At 44.6% G+C, this 22,565-nt stretch overlaps 1 protein-coding gene across 7 annotated transcripts in view; it reads left to right on the forward strand.

The window, feature by feature from the left end:
* SLC8A3 (solute carrier family 8 member A3) overlaps positions 1-22,565 on the forward strand; it is a 120,418-nt gene that overhangs the window by 87,687 nt on the left and 10,166 nt on the right. For 2 of the 7 annotated variants that reach the window (XM_036432821.2, XM_036432784.2), the window contains exons 3-4: positions 14,777-14,883; positions 22,199-22,216. In XM_036432821.2, the coding sequence (XP_036288714.1) occupies positions 14,777-14,883; positions 22,199-22,216 (125 nt within the window). Of the gene's footprint in view, positions 1-14,776; positions 14,884-17,372; positions 17,477-22,198; positions 22,217-22,565 lie in introns of those variants that run through there. The other 5 variants (XM_036432849.2, XM_036432812.2, XM_036432858.2 and 2 more) reach the window with 5 other exon arrangements.

The following is a 22,565-nucleotide window of genomic DNA, read 5'->3' on the forward strand; positions in this document are numbered from 1 at the left end:
CACTGCGATGTCATTCCTCCATCCAGCCCCGTTTGCTGTCTTTTGACTATTGCTAGAGAAACCACCTGCGGAAGGCTCCCAAAGCCAAGGATGTGGCTGGGCCAGAGGCGCGAGCAGCTTTCCACAGTCAGGCCCTTTAGCTCCTTTTTTCTTGAGAGCTTTTACGAGGCAGTGCCTCCTCCTTTCTCTTGGCCTGATGGAATGCACAGACAAGGGTCCTCAGAGAGCATCAGCTCACCAGGAACAGTCCCCAGCCAGACCCACTGATCTTCATGGCTGAGCTCTATTCTTCCTTTCAGACTGCCCTTCCCCTGCTCCCTCCCCCCCATCACCATAGCGACACAGTGGTATAAAAAATAAAAGAGCGAAGACATCTAAATATAGTCTGAGTCTCAACACTTTCAGCATGTAGTCTAAAATGTAGGGTGTGACAGCTAGAAGCATCCAAAGGATGAGTGGCAGCCAAGGGGAGGGTGAGTCAAGGAAGGGTCAAGGATAGAGGGGTAGGATGGGCACAGTCATTTGCTGAGCCTGCTGCCACTGTCTTCTCATTTAGCTCACACCACCCAATGGATTCTACCTTCTCCAAGTTACTGCTGAAGACATCAAAGCTCAAAGAGGCTAGGAACTTGGTCAAGGTCATACGGCTTGTATGTAAGCAACAGGCTCAGACTTTTAACTCACATCTCTGGGACCCCAAAGTTTGTGTTTTTCTACCACAAAATGTCATGTGAATGGCATCGCAACGCTGGAGTTTGGAAGATGCTCCAACTAGGCTTATTCCCAGGAAGAAAGTGGGGAAACACTGTCTCATTCAGCTTTGTAGTATAGGCAAGAAGGTTTGTTGAGGGGATGCTGGGTTTTTGAGAAGGTCAAACGAATAAACTGAGGCCAGACCTCCATTAAATTATTGGAAGAGATGAGGCCTAATGGGATGCAGATGGGGAGGGGAAGGCAAATATATGACTTCTACTTAAGAAACCACTGTGTGTTCCCCCAGGGCTTGGAGAATGAAGGGGGCGGCTGGTGAGACCACATGATGATGTGCAGTGGGAGTGGAGGCCCTTATGATGCCCTCAAATGGGACTTAAGCCAATGCAAAAAGGGCATGATTAAAAACTAAACTAGAGAATGCTCACTGTGATTTATACCGTTCCCTCATTCCCTCATTTATTTATTCAACATGTATTTTTAAGCATTGGGCACATGCTTCAGTCCGGAGATATGAAGATAATGAGAGCAAATACAGCTCCAGTCCTTGTAGAGTCTAGGGCAGTGGGGAAGACAAATAAGGAAATAATTACACACTTGATTGATTCTTTACAGCTGTGAGAAGTACTGTAAGTACAGAACAGAACATCAGCTCCCTGACAGTGTCAGCAGAAGGGAAATACAGGAGCTCTTACACATGAAAAAGCCCACTCGATCAGGTTTAAGGGTAATGTGCACTTTCAAGGTGAATGGAGAGATTATGTTAGAAGCTCAGTGTGGGTCATAGGCCGGTGTGATCAGAGCACCCTGCAAACCCAAAGCCTGTCTTGTGTCTTCACCATAACCAGGAGGTCCATCTGAGAGCTACAGAGATGGAGCTTTCACAACCCAACCAACTAAACCCAAGTGCGGTTCAACAGAAATTGTATATGGCTTTTCCCTATACCCTCGGTGTCACTGGCATAAAAGCGAGCATATGCTATGTAGAGGAGGTGAGTCGTGCTGTGGTCTTGGCTCCTTAAGGTCAACAGGGGCAGCACTGGGAAGTGCTTGTGAGTCAAGCAGGAATGGGCGGAGAGGAGTAGGCATTACAGCTGTGAGCTTGTGTGGATCCAAGGCTTTTCCAAAGTACCTGCAAGGCAGCAAATATGGGGGATGCTGTATGAATGAGCTAGAATTAGATAATATAATGTGTGTGGAGCCCTTTAGCTCTTTAGAGAAATGCTGTCTAAATACATAGTGTTCGCATGAAAGATAATGATACGGTGCTCTATTTGTGGTGCGCTGCTACCTCCCTCCCTGCCAGCTCTTTCCCGGGGATGTGGTGCAGATGAATGGGCAAGATCTGGGGGATGTGCTTAGAAATCCTTGATTAAAGGGCCTCCAGGCAGATGTAGAATTTTAAAGGTATTATATTACTGTCACCGTCCTTATGTTTTCTCTTATCACCCTGGGATGCCACCGCCTTCCATTTCAGGAGGAACGCTACGCCTAACCACTGCATGCCTGGAATGCCATTGGAAAGGCAGCAGCCCACAGAGGTGCAGTGTAAGCAAACCTGTTTCTACCTGAGGGGTCAGGGGCATTGGGACAGGCTCCCGTCAGCCCGCCAATGCCTCTCTGTGAACCCAGACTTTCCAAAGCTCGTTTTATTTCCACCGTGAGAAGAAGAATATGCTGGAGTCTCTCTTGCAATGAATATTGACTGCAAACATTTTGGCCCTTAACCGGGGTTGAGAGGTGGCAACTGGAGGAAGGGCAAATGTGTTCTGTAAGAGAAACGTTCCTGTCACCGCCTCATCTAGTAAGGAAGCCATAGCTCAGGAGAAGTGGTGAGGTGAGGGCCGGGTGGGGAAGGAGCTTGAGAAATTGCCACTGATTGGGCCTGTAGAACTAGATTCTTACATCTGTGTGTGTGTGGGGGGGTGGGGGGTGTGGGGGGGGGGGAGACTTGTGAATGGGGTTTATCTGTCAACAAGAGCAGCCAGGATCAGGCTAGAAGGAAGTGAATTCAAATGCTGTGCCCACACACTTGACCTCTAGTGAGAACTCCTCCAAGGTTGAGGAGCCTTTTGTAGGACAAATCCATACTGTTGGTTCTTCCACACATACTCTCCCCTGAAGATCAGGCAGGACCCCAGTAGACCCTTCTCTAACCAATAGGATGAAAATATGCAAATAAGTTGTCTCTGCACCTACCCCCCGGGCTCCCACCCCAGGAGAGAACAAAGAGAACTATAGGATGGTAGGGAAGGTTACCTTCTGAAAAGCATGCAGCTAACATTGGGGCAGCGGGTGCAGGAGAAAGATAATCCTCATTTCCAAACAGACTTCCTAAAGGCAAGCCAAGGTCCATGTGCAGGGGTAGGGACGTGAGGAATGACGCGTTGAGGAAATGCACACCTTCCTCTCCAGGCCCATCCCTCTGTCTGTAATTCTTCCTCAGTCCAGAGCATAGAGTTCAGGAATTTCCCTGCCTGGTTCCAAACTAGCACTTGTCAAACTCCTAACTATCTCACCCTCTTTTGAACCTATTCTGCAGAGAATAACCCTTTTTATTGGTTGCTTCAGTTATAACTTAAACAACAGACTAATATCAAGTTAAGTAACATTTATGACTGCTTATTTTTATTTTTACTTGTACCAGCAATTATCTTTATTTTTTTATTTTTAAATCTTTATTGTTGGAAGTATTACATATATCTTCCCCCGTATCCCATGGACCTCTTTTAGCCCCTCCCCACCTCACTACCCCAGGCCTTCACCACCCTATTGTCTGTGTCCATGGGTTATGTACATATGCATTTAAGTTCTTTGGTTGATCTCCTCCCATCCACATATCCTCCCCCACCTTCCCTCTGAGGTTCGACAGTATGACTGCTTATATTTTTAATGTTTATATACTTTATTAAGATATTGTTGACTTGTAACATTATTGTAGTTTTAGGTATCCAACAATGATTTGATATGTGTATATATTGTGAAGTGATCAGCACAATAAGTCTAGTTAAGATTCATCACTACAAGTAACTGCAATTTTTTTCTAGTGATGAGAACTTTTAAGACTTACTTTCTTAGCAAACTTCCAACTAGGCAATACAGCATTATTAACTGTAGTCACCATGCTGTACATTACATCCTAGGACTTACTTAGAAGTTTGTGCCTTTTGACCTCCTTCAGTCATTTTGCCACTTGCCTTTGACAACCATCCATCTGTTCTCTGTATCTATGATTTCCCCCCCCACATATAAGTGAGATCATATGGTATTTGTCTTTCTGTGTATGACTGTTCATTCTATTCTGGTTACTATGCTATGAGCTTTACTTGCATTGTCTCATTTAGTCCACTCAAAACCCTATGAGATAGGTTTAATTTTTGCAGGAAACTGAGGCTCAAAGATGTGAGAAAATGCTCATCTGTCTAAATAACACAGAGGCTGAATACACTCTTTGAGAGCTGGTTTACATCCCATTGTACAGGTACACCTGGAGCAGGGAACATAGCCTATTTATTTAGTCCCTCCTCTGATTCCTCATTGGCTGAGTACTGTCAGTCACCTGTTTTCTCATCTGTTGAGGAGGTCTTGATCTCTCCAGTTGGGCCATTTAAAAAAATTGGTCAGAGGCCCAGCTGCCTCCACTTCCCCTGTCTAGCTGAGGCAAACAGGGTTTCCACCATGAAGCTGGCCCAGGTGTACAGTTCCTTGTTCCTCTCCTCTCCTCCCTACATTCTTTTTGCCCTGCAGGAATTCAGCAAATTCCATCAAAAGCCTACCGGTGCTCCAGAAGTATCACAGAGGTCCATTTCCTACATTAAGGAAATTAATTCCTAGATTAAGGAATTTGTAAAATGTCCTAAAACTCTTTAAGTACTGAATCCAGATAGCCCCACCCTAGGGCCATACTCGTAACCACTGTTCATTTAAAAACATTCAGTCCTGTAAAGAATTTTTGTAAGTTTATTTGAGCAAAACTGTTGACAATTGCCGGGAAGCAGAATCTCAATGGATTGGGAAAATGCTCCAGAGAATGGCAGTTTTTCGCCTTGTTTTATACATTACAATTAAAGAAAGAGACATACGTGGGTTACAAGAACTCCATTGGTGATAGATTAGGGTGGCAGGAGGAAGCAAAGCTGGGAAACCTCTGGGGATTGGATAAAAAGTAAAATGATAGACACATACTTCTTTAACTTGGGTGGGTGCAAGATAGTTAACAGTCAATAATTAACATGATACTAATAATAATGAAGGAAGTTATGGTCTCTGTCCCAGGGCCCTGACACTATTCAGTTGTGCCCTGGAAAAGGGGAAGTTACAAGTTACCCTGACATTTCAGAGATATGTTATCTTAGATGCAAAAAGACATTATGCTCAATTAAGGTGAAGATTGACCTTTGTCAGGGAAGATACTGGCCTAGGACATGATTCCCCATGATTACCCTTGTCAGGGTTTTGACACCACTTTTAGTTAAAGTTTTAATTTCAGACCATCCTTTGCTGTTACTTGAGGTCTCTGAGTTTGCAAGGCTGCAATGCAGGTCTTCCCTGAGCTTGTCAGGATAGCATGTGGCCCCTTTTTTTCATCCACAGCACTAATTGTTATGAATAATTATTGGATAATTATTTTTATGGCATCAGTCACCACTTAACTGATGGCATGAATGAATATCCGAGGTGACAGTAACCAGGTTCTAGCCAAGGTGACTCCCTTTATGCATGTTTTGGAGGCCAAAGGAGTTTAGATTTGTCTGGGAACAGAGAGGGGAGCGGCTGAAGTAGCCTTTGTGTGAGAGTAGCCCAATGACTGTGCTCTGAAGAATATGGGTAAGAACAGAATCAGGGCATTAGCCAGCTCTGACACAGTATGTCTATCAGGATAATCACGTTAAGTGGTAAGTCAGGTTCTGCAGTCAGTGGGGGAGTGATATGTTTTTATTTTCTTTAAAAATATTAAAAGCATTTTGGCTGTTGAAGGAGGAATGGACTGTAACAGGACTAAATAAATGGAAGCAGGAGCCAGATGGGGTGGCTATTGCACATATACATACACACAGACACATACACACACTCACATATACACATACATTCAGACACACACACACACAGCTGAGTAAGATCTGTGGTTTCCAAAAACAGGGGTTGTGGGTTTTTTTGTTTATATTGTTACTCATAAAAATCCTAAGAAAGAAATAAGGCCTCTTGTCCCTGTCTGGGCTCAGAGTGGGGAAGGGCCTGGAGAAGGCAGCAGGGTAGAAGCAGCAGCAGAACTCAAGCTCTGGGCCTTTGCCTTTCAGTCCCATGTCCTCCCCTTACACCACAGGCACAGTGACATGAGAGTGGATGGGGATTAGGGTGAGATGAGTCATGTGAGTGCAGGCTCGGGTCCTGTCTTTATGCAAAATTTTGACATCTTGTTCATCCTGGATTTCTTGCAGTTTTTTTTTTTTAATAGTTACATTTTAAAATATTGCATTAAATTAGTATATGTCTTGATCACATGTATACTCCTCCATTCAGGAACATAAAACACTCCCCATCATAGGGCAGCAAAGAGGAAGAGTGATCTATTGTGGCCTAAAGAGATGAGAGGACTCTTGTACTAGCAAAGGGCGTTCACACACACACACACACACACACACACACACACACACACACACATCTTTGCATGTGGCCATAAGCAATAGTAAAGCTTAGGAGCCTCCTTGAGGTTTGTGGTATTCTCAGTACGAGACCAATTTGAGCTGCCTGGACAGTGTTAGTAAGTTGATTTCCTCCATGGAGGTACTAAATTTCCTAGAGCTTAGTATCACTCACTACCCCTTGGAAATTCTGCATAAGCAAACTAAGGGGAGGTGCAAAAGGGGTGCTTTGTATACATGTTCACACCATTAGATTATACATTTCATGATAACAGGAATATGCTTCAGATAAATAAATGGGTGTGTGGGTGGGTGGATGGATGGATGGATGGATGGACATTACAGAGAACTTCCAATTCCTGGGATGAAGAGTTTAGTCTTTATCCTCTATGAAAAGGTGGAGAGGATAAAAATTTGTGAGTTAAAATCTTGCCGAAACCGGTTTGGCTCAATGGATAGAGCGTTGGCTTGGGGACTGAAGGGACCCGGGTTTGATTCCGGTCAAGGGCATGTACCTTGGTTGCGGGCATATCCCCAGTAGGGGGTTTGCAAGAGGCAGCTGATCGATGACTCTCTCATCGATGTTTCTAACTCTCTATCTTTCTCCCTTCCTCTCTGTACAAAATCAATAAAATATATATTTTTTAAAAATAAAAATAAAATCTTTTCTACCTGATAGAGCTGCCCTTCAAGGCAGCTTCAAAACGGAAGGTGCCTACTTGAGAAGACTGCCTTTTTAAAAAACATTGAAAGTCCCCTCACTTTGCAGGGACCTTTGAGAAACAGAGTGGCCCTTTTGGGGTTTTGCCACCACTTTGCCTCTACTGGCATCAGATGCCCTTTCCCTTTAGCCAAACGTAAGGTGCTCTGCAGGCACCGGGAAAGGGGGTCCTCAGGAAAGCCAGGGGTGCCCGGTGATGAGCCAGACATTCCAGGATGGATAGCGTCAGTGTCAAGTCTTCAAACACCTGGGTATATGCGTCTACAGATCTTATTTGTCAGTGGAGACAAAATGTTCTTACATTTTGCCTGGGAGAAACCACAGCTTTGTGGGATTTCTTTGATCAGCCCAACTAGTCATAGGTATGGAGAAGTTGTAAGCAGCATGGTTCATACACATTCATACACCCTTCCCTCCTACTTTGTACCTCTCTGCCTGCTCATCCTCCCACCCACCAGTTGTAGGAAGTTCTTCAATGAAATCCATCTCTCTCCTTAGCCTGTCCCATATTTCTGTGGGTTCATGTAGGTGAACAGTGAATCAGGCGAGTCTGCCAAGCAGGTTTGCTGCCTGCAGTTGTGCCAGCTGTGCACGGCATAAAGGCCCCTGAGTAGAGGCTGACATTGAGCCAGTGTTCTCTGTGCCAAGCCCTGCACTCTACCATGCTGCTATCAAGCCAGAGGAAAGCACCTGGGAGGTATATGAGTGGTATATATCCAGGTTGTATCTTTTCTCAACCTTGCATGAACGTGCTGTATAGCCTAGCAGTGGCCCTGCCATCAGGCCCAAGTATTCTGATTATCAAATAGATACTGCAAGACAGTTCCAAGAGATCATATGGCTCTGTCCATAAAGCACACAAGCCTCCCATGTTAGTTGGCTATTGCTGTGTAACAAATTGTCATAAACTTAGAGACAGAGCACAATACCCACTTATTATGTCTCGGTTCTACAGCTTACAAGTCCAGGTATAGTGTATCTGGGTTTCTGCTCAAGGCTAGAATCAAGGTGTTGGCTGGCCAGACTCTTACCAAGCTCTGAGGAAGTGTCTGCATCTGAGCTCATTGAGGTTATTGGCAGAATCCTATTTCTTGTGGCTTGAGGTCTGAAGGGCCCTGTTTCTTGCTGTATGACACCCTCCATCTTCAAATCAGAAATAGCGTATTGAATCCTTCTCATGTTTGTAAGAGATGCAGGAATCCCTCTGGATTCCCCTTCCTTTGCAGCCTGAGAAAGATCTCTGCTTTCCATGTGACTAGATCAGGCCTACCTGGATGAACTCCCTATTTAAAGGTTGGCTGTGGCATATAACAACTGTGTCAGATAACATGATGGGAGTGACATCTCACCATAATCACAGGCTCCAGGGATTCGGGCAGAGCATTGTTAGTGAGACATTTTAGAAAGTCAACCTAGCACAGCTTCCTCACCCACCTACGTTCAAAAGCCAAACCTTTGAACCTTTTTTGTCCCCAAAGGCTTGCTGGAATAAGCACATTAATATCGGACTTTATCAGATAGTGACCCATTTTGAGCAAACGCTAGCATGTGGTCAAATAATGTGTAAATCAGTCAGAACTGCCGTTCCCCTTCCTAACCTCTCTCACACATTTTGGTAGAATCTGACTTTGTCAGTTGTATATTGCAAGTGGCTCCCACCAGTTCACAAGAGCTGATTGTTACATGTTTAGGAATTTTGCAAGCTGGTAATTAAAACTATTAGTAGCTTAAAATTGACTATGGTGGGAGTAATTTATACTGTGGAAGGTGCACAGCCCAAATCAAGGTTCCTCCTCCCACCCTTGAACAGCTGGTTTACCAGTAGACCACTGGGTGCAGATCTTTATTGGTCATCTACTTGATCTCAGGTAGCATGCAGGGTCCTTTCTATGGCCCCTGGATGCATGTTTACCATTTTACTTTTCAATGCCACCAGGAGTGGGACAATTACTCTCTTCTAAGCAGGCTCGCCTCCCTGGTGTGATGCTGTGTGGTAGAGGTTATGCCTGCCATCCTGCCAGTGGCCCCAGTCTTTCCGAAGCAGCACTGGTGACAACTGCTTGGAGGGACTGTCATCGCCCCCTGGAAAATCTCTGCTCTGGATCCACATATCAGTTAGAAATACAATCTTTAGAGCCACTCTGTCTGAAATTTGAACCCCAGTTCTGCCACTTATTTAGCTCTGGCCTTAGGCAAGTCTCTTAACTTTTCTGGACCTCTGGTTCTTCATCTGTAAGATGGAGATTAAAAAAAAAAAAAAAAAAAAAAAAAAAAAAAACACAAAACAAAACAAAACAAAAAAAAACAGTACCTACCTCACTGTGTTGGTGAAGATAAAATGGGATAATGTGTAAATGGAGACAATAGTATCTTGCCTGGCATGTTCCTATCTCACAGGTTTGTTGTGAGGATTAAATTAATATAAGTGAATAGAACAGTGCCTGGCACAAAGCAAGCACTATATACATTTTAATAAATTATTTTAAAACGTGGTTTTTAGGCCCTTCATCATCTTAGTCACCCTATTCTGGGTATATTTCAGTGTCCTTCTCAAGACGTAGTGCCAGAATGGACCTAATGACTCAAGCTTTTGGTTGATGTGCTGATTCTAGCCCCCCCCACCTTTTCCCAACCAGCAACAGCCAGCAGCTGCCTCCTTTCACCTACATTTTTAAGAGTTAGACTTCTCCAAAAAGCTTGTGAGAAATGCAGAATCTCAGGCCCCACCCAGACCTTCTGAACCAGAAGCTTCATTTAACAAGATTCCCCAGGGGATACATAAGCACCCCAGAGTTTGAGAAGCACTGTTTTGGGGGACCCTATCTACAAGCGAAAGTAAGTGGGAGCATCCTAAGCCTCCTCATGGGACAAGGAGCCTTTCCCCAGACCTTGATGGGGTGAAGAGGGTGGCAGTGGTGGGCTGACAGAAGGCGGTTGGAAGTGGGAGGGGCTTTTTGTCCTGGTTCAGAGCCAAAAACCTGCCAAGGAAGAGATGGGAGCTGCTGATTCCCAACCAGGAAGATAAAGACTAAAAAAAGAACCCAACACAGAAATGCGAGGCTTCTGAAGACTCCTGTGGAAAGGCTAAAAGCTCTGCCATCAGCTCTCTTCTATAGCCCCGGGTCAAGGAGCAGCCAGTGTAAATTTAGAAATGATGAGAAGGAGCCCTTCTTGATCTGGTGAAGAGACACTTCAGAGGAATCAGGAGGGACGAGGTCACCAGAGTCAGAGATTATTTAGAGATTATTTCTAGCAAGGGAGGGCCAAAGGGTTAGGAAGCCACCTACTCACACCACAGTGCAGAGGCACACTCACTTATTATCTGCCTGTGCCGCCTGAATTTAAATGGGAGAATGCTGTGGTCCCTCACTGCGGCCACAGCTTGGGGATAGTACCTAGAATTTACCCATTTGCTTGTAGGAAATTAGCTTATAGGAGACATATACTAAAATCCCAGCTCTGTTGCTTACCAGCTCTGTTACTATGGGCAAGTTACTTAACTTCCCTGAGCATCATTGACTTGTCTTTTGATTTTTAAAAAAATACATTTTTATACATTTTAGAGAGGAAGGGAGAGGGAGATAGAAACATAAATGATGAGAAAGAATCATTGATCAGCTGTCCCCTGTATGCCCCACACTGGGGACAGAGCTCAAAACTTGGGCTGGGAATCAAACCATGACCTCCTGGTTCATATGTCAGCACTCAACCACTGAGCCACGCTGGCGAGGCTGTCTCATCTTTTTTAAAGGGGAAGGAATAATGGATATATTTCACAGTTTAAATAAGCATGAAACAAGAAAGTTCTCATGGTGCTGAATATAATGTAAATGCATGTTTTAGCTTACATCCCTGTAGAAGCCACTCAACAAGTAAATACGACTCCCTCCCTCTTCTACCCCAGAGGAACTCAGTGGTTGTAGTACCCTGAGCACAGAGAGGCCTGATTTGGAATTGGATGTCTTCAGTGCAACGGAATCTTCTGAGGGGCCAGCCAGGAAGCTCAGCAATGTGTTCTCTAATCCCTTCTGGGCTGTTGGTGGGAAATCTCCTAGGAGCATCTCCCTAGCAGCACAGCCAGGTCTTAGCTGGGAATGCGGCAAGCTTTTTCACACCTCCTGCAGCAGACGGCTCAGAGCAGGCAGGGGCAGTCCCTGGAGCCTCAGAAACATTCCTGCCTCAAGGAACAGCTGCTCTGGATAAACTGACCCCATGACCATTTAGTAAGTACCACAGGGACCGAAAGAGCAATTGGGAATAGGAGAGACTTAGGGTCCAAAACCCTTAGCCTAAACCCATAAGTTAGATCCTGGCTTGCTGTTGGAGAGCTTTCCCATGGACTGAACCAATTAGCAGGCTGATAAACTAAGAGTATAGTTCAATAGCATTGGGATTCTGGCCTCTTGGTTTCACTGAGAATCCTTAGACATTCCATCACCATAGCTTTTAATTTTTTTTTTTTGTCCCTAATGAGTTATATTAGGGTCAAAGTAGATCAATTTCATGAAGCCTCAAGTGTGTTAGAAATTCACGATTAGTCACTCAGCAAGTCATTGTTGAGGGAAGGCTCCTCTATGCCAGGTACTAGGACTACAGAGGCAAATTTGAGACAAGTTTTCCATCCTCATGGCACTCATAGTCTAGTGTGGACAGAGAGACTATAAACAAGTAAGTTTATATACTAACTAGCTAACTTCAGCTGTGATTAGTGCACTGGAGGGACTGAGCAGGGGGACCATGGTGGAAAGTGACCCATGATGGAGAGGGGAGGAAAAAATTCCAAGGAGATAATGTGGCCATGGAAGGCCTCTCTGAGGAGATGATGTATATGTGGAGACTCAAAGGTTGAAGATAAGCATAGACCCAGACCAGGAGAACAGCAAAGATGATGCTCTAAGTGGGAAAGGTCTTGATTTAAGGAACAGAAAGGCCAAGGGGAGAATGTTATGAATGAAGCCAGAGAGGTCAATAGCACCTGTATCATACAAGATCCTAGGATGTTGTATTTATCTAATTGTGGTCTTCGATTGCATTTTTATTAGCTAATCTTTGTTGTTATGCAGGGAAGGATTTACAAATAGAGGGCAAAGGCAGGAGCCAAAAAATCTCTTAGGAGGCTAATGCAAAGTCCAAGGGAGAAGTAATGGTGTTTTGATCCAGGTCTTGATAGTGGAGGGAATGATTGTGGCAAATTAATAAATTAGGATTGGAAGAAGGAGCAGGGAGGGGAAGAGGGAAAGGAAGGAATTCAAGGTGATTCCAGGTTTGGGGCTTGAGCAATTTGATAGATGATGGTGCCATTGATGGAAATGGGGAAGAATAAGTTTAGAAAGACAACTCAAGACCTGGCTTGTGACTCCGATGGAATTTAAATATTCTTGGGCCTCCTTTGTGGCTTGAGCAGAACTGAGAACTTTCTCAGTTTTCAAGAGCTGCAAAAGATTTCTCTGGGCTTCAGGCAAGGTGACACCTTATGTTCAAACAGATGTGGTGCCTTCCCCAAGAATGATCTCATGAGGGCATCTCACACCTGCCTCCTCCACGCATAACACCCTCCAACAAGTGGTTCCAGCTAGCTAACCCAAATTCCTCTTGCCACTACCTAATGTCTGTCCTCATTTCCCTATCTTCTACAAAGTTGTTTGTGGCTTCTTGTATTCTGTTTATCTGGTCACTGAAAGCCATAAGAAGCATAAGTCAGGTTATGTTTTATAACATGTGATCTGTCTAGCCCAGAGCTTGTTGAGGACAAGGGCATAGGACCAGATTTTGGGAGATTATGAGAGTTGCTCTCCATCCTACCACCCTTCACGTTCCAAGCCCCTCAACCTATTTGGGATCTAGCATACTGCTTTAGCCAGTTTTTCTTAACCTAATTTCTATTTCCAGCCTGTACCATATCTTGGGTCAACAGTCTTATTTATTGATTTTCCCTTATTTTTTGACTTAATGGCTGAAAATGATAAGATCCCCTTATATATTACTCTCAAACCACCAACTAGGTCATGCTGCTCTTAGTAACCAGGGTTGCTAGTTATTAAACACTTTCTAGGGAAACATGCACCGTCAAGCACTTCCCATGCATGATCTCATTTAAGAGCACTATAGGTGGGTTCTAGTATTCCACTTTACAAATGAGACTTGGAGAGGTTTGGCAAACTGCCCAATGTTATCAGCTAATGAGAGGTGGGGGTTGGATGAGACCACAGGCGCCAGTCTCCACTCCCAATGCCATGCTAGAGGAAGGAAAGGCAAAGTGGTGTGGCCTTTTGGAGGTTGAACATTCACCTTCCAATGGTGGCCAGCCAGGTGTGTCTGTAGCCAGGGGTGGGTGCTTGCTAGCAAGTAAGGAGGTGATGAAGTCTTTGTTTTTGAAGCATTGGGCACTGGGGGCCAGGGTGAATTAGTAACTGTTGTTACATCCACTTCAGGAGCCATGAACTCACATCTGCTTCTGTTGGATTGACAGTGTGGACAAAGGAAGCTCTGTAGACACCCAGCTCTCAGGGTGATTTGAAAAAGAGCAGAGAGGTCGTCAGAATGTAAAGATATTCCTACTTCATAACAAAAAATAACAGGAGGATCTGAAGGCCTTAGTCTCCCCAACAAAAGCCAGGTCTCTAAGTCTGAAAGGGGGCATGCCCACAGGCAGCTGACAGGGTTTCTGCGTGATCCCATCCTTCCTATGGCTGAGGGAGATTCAGCATCCAGTAATATCTCACACCCCCGGGGCCAGGCCTAACCAGCTTGACTCAGGTCCAGTCCTGAAATATCCCTATCATTAAGCAAAGGTTGGAAGAGGCCTGGCCCAGGTCTGTCTTTGTTTTTTAAAGCTCGTAGTAATATAGAAAAAAAAAAATACAAAAAACAAAAACGAAACAGGGTTACTAAAATTGGTTTATATTTTTCAATGTTTAAATTAGCAAAATAACACCTTTTAATATAAAAACCAATATGATTGTGCTAGTCACAATATCACCGTAGGGTTTATAAGCTCATCACAATTCAGAGTACGCTGGAGTTAATGTGACCTGGTCCATGTTTCCCTGGGGCTGCAAAGCTCATTTGGAGAGAGCGAGCCTCGGTAGCTTCTGAGGCCCATTGTGGATTCCCAGGATGCGCAACTCAACCGAATGGAGCCTCCTGGGCTCCCTGTGACAGTCACTGCCCAGAGAAAGGAAGAAGTCCTGCTATTTTCCTGCAAGACTCCCACCGGCCAACTCCCCCTCCCCTTTTACTATAAAATAAAGCTTTCAGATCCACATCAGCTGGATAAGGCAGCAAGCATTTTGGGAGGACCTAAATGCCTAAGCCATTATATGTGTAGTATTTCATGGCTCTTGAACTGCCCTGGGATGTGTAAGCATTATTCAACCTGCTTGTGTACCAGTTAAAGTATTTGTCCAAGGTCACATAGCAAATCTAGGACCAGAACCCAGAACCTTTGACTGTAAAGCCTGTGAACTTTCCAGTCTTCATATCTGGTCATATCCTGAAGCCACAAGAAGCCCAAGAGGGGCCCAGTGAAGCAGGGAGGGGATTGGGTCAGCCCCTGTCCTTTGTGCCCTGTGGTGTTGGGGCAAACTTTGACCTTTCTGGACTTTTTCACTGTTTCCTTCTCTTCCTGTTTCTTCTTCTGCCTGGCTTGCCCTCCCTCCCCACTCTATCCCTTGCTTATGTTACTTATTTTTTCCATCCACAGCAAAACATTTCCCATCAAGGTAATTGATGGTGAGACGTATCAGAAAAACAAGAATTACTTCATTGAGATGATGGGCCCCCGCATGGTGGATATGAGTTTTCAGAAAGGTGTAGTACCCTGTCCTCCACACTAACGTTAACATTCTTCTCTCCTCTTTTGTTTCTTTCTTCCTCCAATCTGTTTGTCTCCTCTGCCCTTTTCTTTTACCTCTCTGGTTCCCTTCCCCTTGTTTCCTTTCTTGTTCTCTCTTTTTCTCTCTCCCTCTTCTCTCTTTGCTCCCAGCTGTTCCTAACATCTGCCAGCCTGTCACATGGTATCTGTAAGAGGGATGCTCAAGGGCCAGTGGTAATTTTTGTAAGATGGGAAAATGGATATTGGAAAAACTGAGAGAGAGAGAGAGAGAGAGAGAGAGAGAGAGAGAGAGAGAGAGAGAGAGAGAGAGAGAGAGCCACAGCCCTGAGAGTATGTGTATGAAGCTCCCTAATTCTCCTAAACGGCTTAATATACAGGAAAGAAAAAGACCAGATAGCACAGTGCCAGGCAGGACAGCAGCCCTTGGAAATTCGCCCAGGCTCTCAGCACGAATTTCCATGGGGCACTTATTCTCAGGGCTGAGCTTATAGTCCCTGGGCATTGAGAATCATTGTATTTAGATTTAGATTCTGTTTGTGGTTCTTCCCATTCCCCAGTGCAACCATCTTCTCTGCTACATCCCCTGCTGTCAAGGTGTGTTTCTCCCCCTGACCTTGATAGAGCTGAAAGCACAAGTTTGAGTTCCAGGTCTAGGTCAAAGACCTATTGGTAGTTCTCTGCTCTCCCTATAAGGAGCATCTAGATAAAGAGGCAGAGAGTTACAAGAGTGGGAAAGAGGATTCTGTTCTGAGTGGAAGCTTCACCAAGAAGTCAAAGAGTAGATGGAGCTTTTGCCTCCAACTTAAATGACCCATACACTCCAGGCCTCTAAGAGGGAAGCCCGAAAATTCTCTTCTGGAAAGATAACACTATGGTGGGGGAGCTGCTAGTATTTGCAGCAATACACCTTCCCTGGCAGAACTGTCAATCATATCCCTTCAGGCCATTCCCATGGTCATACAGCAGCCCGCTCCCATCACACAGCCGAGTCCCTGCAGTGGGACAGCAGGCTGGGCTCACATCTCGTAAACAGCCTAGGGTCTGGGGCCTAGGGAGAAGTTCCCAGAAAATGCTTCTTGACGATCAGTGAGTTTTGTCTTTTCCAGTAAGCAAGGTGTCCAAAAGAGTGCTAGAAAGGTGACCAAAAAGTGACTCACAACACACCCACACACACACACACACACACACACACACACACACACACATCAGCAAATCCTGTGCCTAACAAACCAACTCCGATCAGCCTACCTTTTCATACAAAGCAAAGATGAGCCTGCTTTTAAAATAGAGGAGGAGCCTCAGAGGCACTTAGGCTATTATTTATTTAGCACTTCTTTGCCCTTTAGTAAGCATTTAAGTCCAGAGAGAGAAGAAAAAAAAAAAAAGAAAAGAAAAAAAAAAGCATGGCTCACTGTTGAGACCTACCAACTCCACTTGGTTCCATGGAGGAGCCACACAGGGAGATCCAAACGCACACAGCAACTACATGATGATGGGCCCGTGCCAGTCTCATGCCAGTCTTCAGGGGAGAGGTATTTTCAAGAAAACTTTGATTCTCTGATGACTTGTTTTTAAAGGACACAGTGTATTGTTGATATTCCCAGAAATGAACAGAAACCCCCATCACCTTGTCCCTTGGATCCTTGGGATATAAAATGTGATGATTTACATAATTTTCTCCACACTTTCCCAGGAGTGCATCAGTATAAATAGTAAAGGAGTCCTATATCAGATAGTACTAAAACATCTTATGTTAGTTTCCACCATGGAAGCCCTGTGAGATAAAGAATGAGATCATAGAATTTCACCCTCCTTGCTTTCTCTCCTCTCTCTCTCTCTCTCTCTCTCTCTCTCTCTCTCTCTCTCTCTCTCTCTCTCTCTCTCTCTCTCTCATTTCCCTTCCTTATACTTTCCTTAAGAAATTTTCTTTATGAGGCTCACATAAGAAATGGATATATACACAAGGAATGGAAATAAGTTCCTGGCTAGGTACTGTTGACATATTTCCTGTAGTAGAAGGGGCCTGGGTCAGACCCAGTGGACCAGTAGTTTACCTGCTGCCCAAAGAAATGCCACTGTTACCATGTGACACCCAATGGAATGTGTTGCCCAACTCACTTGCTACTAACCATCAGCAGGATCTGAGATGACTCCTCCCTACCATCAACCCTTTCCCCCTTACCACTTCCTTCTGGATCCCTTTCATCTTTTTGCCCTCTTTGCCTCCTGGCTCTCTTTTCCTCTCATCCATAAGGACAACTATAACCAAGAAGACAAAAAAAGCTAAGACCATTTTTTAAAATATCAGAACAATCCAATCCACCTTAGTCTTATCAAAGCCACCGTGGTGGGACTGGGCTGCATGCCAAGAGTGATGGGAGATGATTTTAAAGGCTGTGATCCAAGTGACCAACCAATTTGACGACCCATTCGACACACACTCTCTCTCTTGTTGTCCCTACAGGAAAACCATAAGGGTTAAAATAATAGATGAGGAGGAATACGAAAGGCAAGAGAATTTCTTCATTGCCCTTGGTGAACCGAAAAGGATGGAACGTGGAATATCAGGTGTGAGATTCTTTAAAAAAAAAAAAAATAAGACAACAAAAAGAAAAAAACTTTTAAACAAACTGAAAAGCAACAACAAAAAAAGCAACTATATTTTTTCTCCCTGTTTTTTGTCCCTTTTCCTCCTTCCTCCTTTTGACCAACATACTTTTTTTTTTAATTCTTTTCCCTCCTATATTCTCGCTCTCACCCTGTTTCGGTATCATCTCTGCCTTCTCAGCCTAAGTTTATTTCCAAGTCCTCCTTTACCACCTTTTGGGCAACACTGCAGCCTCGGCTCCTCATTACCCTCATGAGTTACTTCCGCCTTGTGCTCCAATGATTTGATTACCACTGTCCTCTGCACTCTCCCCTGCAGCCCCCTGCCCACCCTCACACACACAATAACCTGTAAATGTGGGGATTCCTTGGTGGGTGGGGAGGAGAAGAAAAAAAATAAAGGAATGTGATGCAATGCATGCTGGTGCCCCTTCCCTGCCTTCTTCCCCTCCCACCCCTCACTCTCTAGCCTGGATTGAATGGGGGAGGGTCTGATGGGGGTCTGGAGCCCATGTTGCAATGATGCTTTGACCGTTTTCTGCTGCGTTCCCCAACCTCCGTTGAATGCTTGGCAGGTTTTTCACTTGCAGAGTGTCCCATAGGCCCCTCTGCCCTTCATGGAGGTAAGTGTTTTATCTGGCTATTTCACAGTTGGGTAAACAGTGGCATAAAAAAGTATGCCATTTGTCAGAGGCCACAGCTTCTGAGAACTCTCTGAGAGAGAGAGCTGGCTTCTGAGGTTGTAATCTGCAATCCTGAGCTATTCTTCCTCTCCTTGGCATTCCACCCCATCCCATTCTACCTCTGTTCCTAGTCCAAGGTAGGGTACTTGATTCAAGCTACTTTAGGATAAGACAATATTTAAAGCATAAAATTGAGAGTCTGCAAAGGGAAGGAAGTCTCCTTAGCCCTGGAGAAGGACTGATAATGAGCAGGCCCAGAGTACTGACTTTTCCAATTGGAGAAGGGACACTAAATGGTGAAGCTGGTGCTGATCCTTGAGAAACCGGTGTTGAATGAATGTTCACAGAAGGCTGCCTTTGCTTCATATCTGCAAATGAGCATATCACTCAGCTCCCAAGATAACCCGGATCCCACACCAGAGAAGTGGCCTCATCTCCTTCCTTCTGGACATGCTGCCTCTTGGAACACCTGCCAGGGTTCCATTCCTAAGGGATTGGTTATGTTGTAGCCACGGTAGAGGTAAGGAAAGATTTCTTCCCTTGAAGAAAATGATTGGAAGCCACTACTTGGAAAGTGTTGGGACAAATATGTATGGGAACGGGTAAGAGTACCCTTGGGAAATACCAAGAGGAGGACATTCTCACTCCCCTCCGAGACATATGCTGCTGGGAGTTTTGTGGAAGAATGAACAGACCCACCTGTTTGTCAGAAAGTGTGATGATTCTGCAGCTTCTTTGTATTTGTATCATAAATCCTTTCATCCAAGGACAGATCTAAGTGATTTGGCAACTAAACTTCCAAAGAACTATATTTCACTGACAGGTCTTCTTCTCAGACCCATAGGCTTGATCAGTTCTCATTGTCTCCTGTGGACTCCCTCTGCAGACTGGACCACTTCTATGCCCACACTGGTTTGGACTCGTCTGGTATTCTAGAAGCAGAAGCCTGCTCCATTTTCTATTACTCATTCTCTCCTTGGCCACTCAATAAGATGCTGCCATGATCATGACTGCCAAAGAGTGCTGGAAGAAAGAAAGAAAAGAAAAAAAACCTCTGGCTCCATTGCTTCCCAGATTATATTCCTGCCAATCCTCCAAATTCTGCCACTGAGAATATTCTCAGAAATTGCCTCAATACCTGCCCTACATCATTTCCACCTCTCTTGTGCATTTACTCTACATCCTCATGACTGGCTGGATGCAGAAATTACTAGCTTAATTAGTTTTCAAGTCCCAAGAACTTAGGTGTAAATGAAAGCAGCAAAAGGACCATATCTTTCCAGGGTAGCTGGAAAGAAGGCAGTGGCTCTGGACAAGACAAATAGGTTGGAAGTCTGTCTATAACTTTATTCCACCAGTAAAGAGGTTCTTCTTTTCTGCCTCCCCAACAAATTCCTACCAACAGCAGGAGAGACAGTTGGTCAAACACAAACACCTGTGGATTCCCTATGTCTGAGAACCCCTTTGTGTTGCACTAGATTCTCTGTCCAAGGGGATGTCAGTAAATCCCTGGTGGAGCCTAGACCTGGGGTGTGTGTGTGTGAGGGGGGGGTGTTGAGCATAGGTACAAAGATTTCATCTAGCCATCCATGTGATATACCCCAGTTCTTCCCAATGACCAAGATGCCAAGATGAAAGGTGCCAATAGAAAAGATGTCCCTTTCCTAGCTTCCTGTTCTATTGTCTATGGCAGTGGTAGGCAAACTCATTAGTCAACAGAGCCAAATATCAACAGTACAACGATTAAAATTTATTTTGAGAGCCAAATTTTTTAATCTTCTTCTAACGCCACTTTTTCAAAATAGACTCGCCCAGGCTGTGGTATTTTGTGGAAGAGCCACATTCAAGGTTTGCCGACCACTGGTCTATGGGTTAATTTTTGGTTTCTTCAGTTATTTCCATATTTTAGCATCAGACCATAAGGTGAAAGGTCATAAAGCTTGAGTATCTAGACTCAGAATCAAATGAAAATTCATCCTGATTTCTAGAATTCCCTGCTGTTCTTGGAGTGAGAAGTAGTACAGTGGAGATTGCTTTTCATTATCACTGCTGCATGGAAGAGTCTTAGGCATTCAGAGTAGCATAGTCTCTGCATGGTCAAAATGACAATTGCATTCTCAAAAAAGAAAAGTAAAGGACTGGATTTGAAATAGGAGATTGTATTCTTGGAAAACAAACCAGATTTCAGAGGTGAGGTTTAAAGTTTTGGATAAGCTGGGGGATGAGAAAAGGGAGGATGACTAGGAAACATCGTTGTCTTGGTATAGAGTAAGTATTGGGGTCTAGAATGGACTTCTGAGAGCAATGCTGAGTAGCACAGTCAAGGCTGTTGGGCCTGGGCCTGGACATGGAAAGTCTGAGTTGGGAAGAGAAAGCACTCCCCCACCCCCCAAATGGGGCCTGTTTGTGCCTCCTCTTACTACACTCACGAGTTCCCCATGACATGCTGCCCAGATGCTTCCAGTTACTCACAGAGCTGTGTTGTTTCCTGCTTGCCCCTGGGGTATCTGAGCAGGTGGATAAAGGACTGTCACCTGACCCCAGGAATCAATATAGATAAAAGTTTAGCTTCAGCATCTCTCAGCAACAACAGCAGGAGCAACACCTGGAGGGTATGGTGCCACTCAAAGCTGGAAGAAATGGAACTCACTGACCCATCTTTAACTGCTAGGTGGTAGGTCTCAGATTCATGTAGAGAATGAGCAGAGAATGATGGAATTGCAGCTGACTGCAAGCCATCTGGCTGTGCTAGGGATGATCCTGGTGTTGGGATGCATGTCAGACTGAAAAAGAGGGCAGCAGGAATCTTTAATAGGAGTTGTCCCTTGTCTGACCTACCAGGTGTGTGGATCTCCAGTCTCCACTGGAAATGGGGCCCAGGAGGGGCTCTTTCATGCAAATTTATAAGGAGAGCAGAATGAACTATCTATCTATCTATCTATCTATCTATCTATCTATCTATCTATCTACCTATCTATCATCTATAATCTCATTGTAGTAAGGAGATTCATTGATCCATTACCCCTTGGAATTCCATATGGTAGAAGACAGAAAAAGTCATTTGCTGTTCTCTCTGAATTTATATCATAAATATCCTGGATCCACGTGTCTTCAGGAACTGTGACTATAAGATGATGGGTCACAGGTCTGAGTTGTATTTCTAAAGAATTTTGGAACATAAAGGCCACCATCCAGAGATGTAACACCACAGGATTTATGAAAAAATATAATTGCCAAAGCATTTAGCAAATAGCAAACTTTTATTGAACAACTACTAGTTGCAGTGACCACCAGGCACAGGCGACCCAAAATGGGGGGAGTGCACTGCCCTGACTTCCAGGCTACATCTATTTTTAAAAACACACTCAAGAAAAACGTTCTGCAGGTCTTTCTCTCAGGGGAATTCGAAGTTCTGGCAAACACAGTAGCTATGAAGCCATCTGTGGCCGTGAAAATGTTATGAGCACTGGGAGGCTGAGCATGATCTAATTATGAGGTTAGGGATAGAAGACAAAAATGGGGCCTGGTTCCACTCTAGTACAACATTACTCAATGCCCTGAGCTCCTATTCAAGCCCCAGAGTCATATTCTCCACAGATGAGCCAGCTACTCTGGCATTCTGGATTCTCACTCCTTTCCAGAATGGATGTGATAACCTAATTCCTTAGGGCCAACATGTCTCTACTTCACCCACTTGGTCCCCCATCCTCACTCCTCTATCCCTTGACCCTCAGAGCTGCAGAGAAGGTGTGGGGAAACCTCTCATAACTGCAGGGCCCTGGTACTCAGCAGTCTCTCCAGCGGCTCCCGCCTCTTGTTGCTGCTGCTGCTGCGCATGCTCCAAGCGCTGCCTTTTGCATGTGGCTGCAGAGCTCTCACCTACTAAGCTCCCTGCTTTTTCTGCTGCTGCAACCACAAAGCCTGGGGATACTTTCAAGATGGGACCTTAATGCTCTTTCCTTTTCTCTCTCCCCCTTGTCTGGTATCCATTCGCAAACAGCGCTTCTGTTATCTCCAGGTAAGAGGTGCCTTGCCTCCCTCTCCTTTCTACTTCTTGCCAATGCCATTTATTCAGGTTAAGACTAATGTCCTTTGATTTATTTAATAGGAACTGTAAGCTCAAGTTAACCTGACAAGTTCTCCTAAAGGTCACAAGATTTATTTCCTCACTTGAAGTAATTGTAAAGAAATAGACAATGTCTCGAACACCATTTCTGTTGGAGTTCGAGGGGAAATGTCTAGGTTGGTCCTTTTTGGGACTAGGAAGAGATAGTGGATCATAGGCTTCTTCTGAGTCTTCATTTATCTGCCATCTCAGACCGTGAGGCAAGAGAGGAGGTGAGAAGTTAAAGCTGAATCTCCCAATA

Source organism: Pipistrellus kuhlii, unplaced genomic scaffold, assembly GCF_014108245.1.
Source record: "Pipistrellus kuhlii isolate mPipKuh1 unplaced genomic scaffold, mPipKuh1.p scaffold_m20_p_1, whole genome shotgun sequence".
Lineage (NCBI taxonomy): Eukaryota > Metazoa > Chordata > Mammalia > Chiroptera > Vespertilionidae > Pipistrellus > Pipistrellus kuhlii.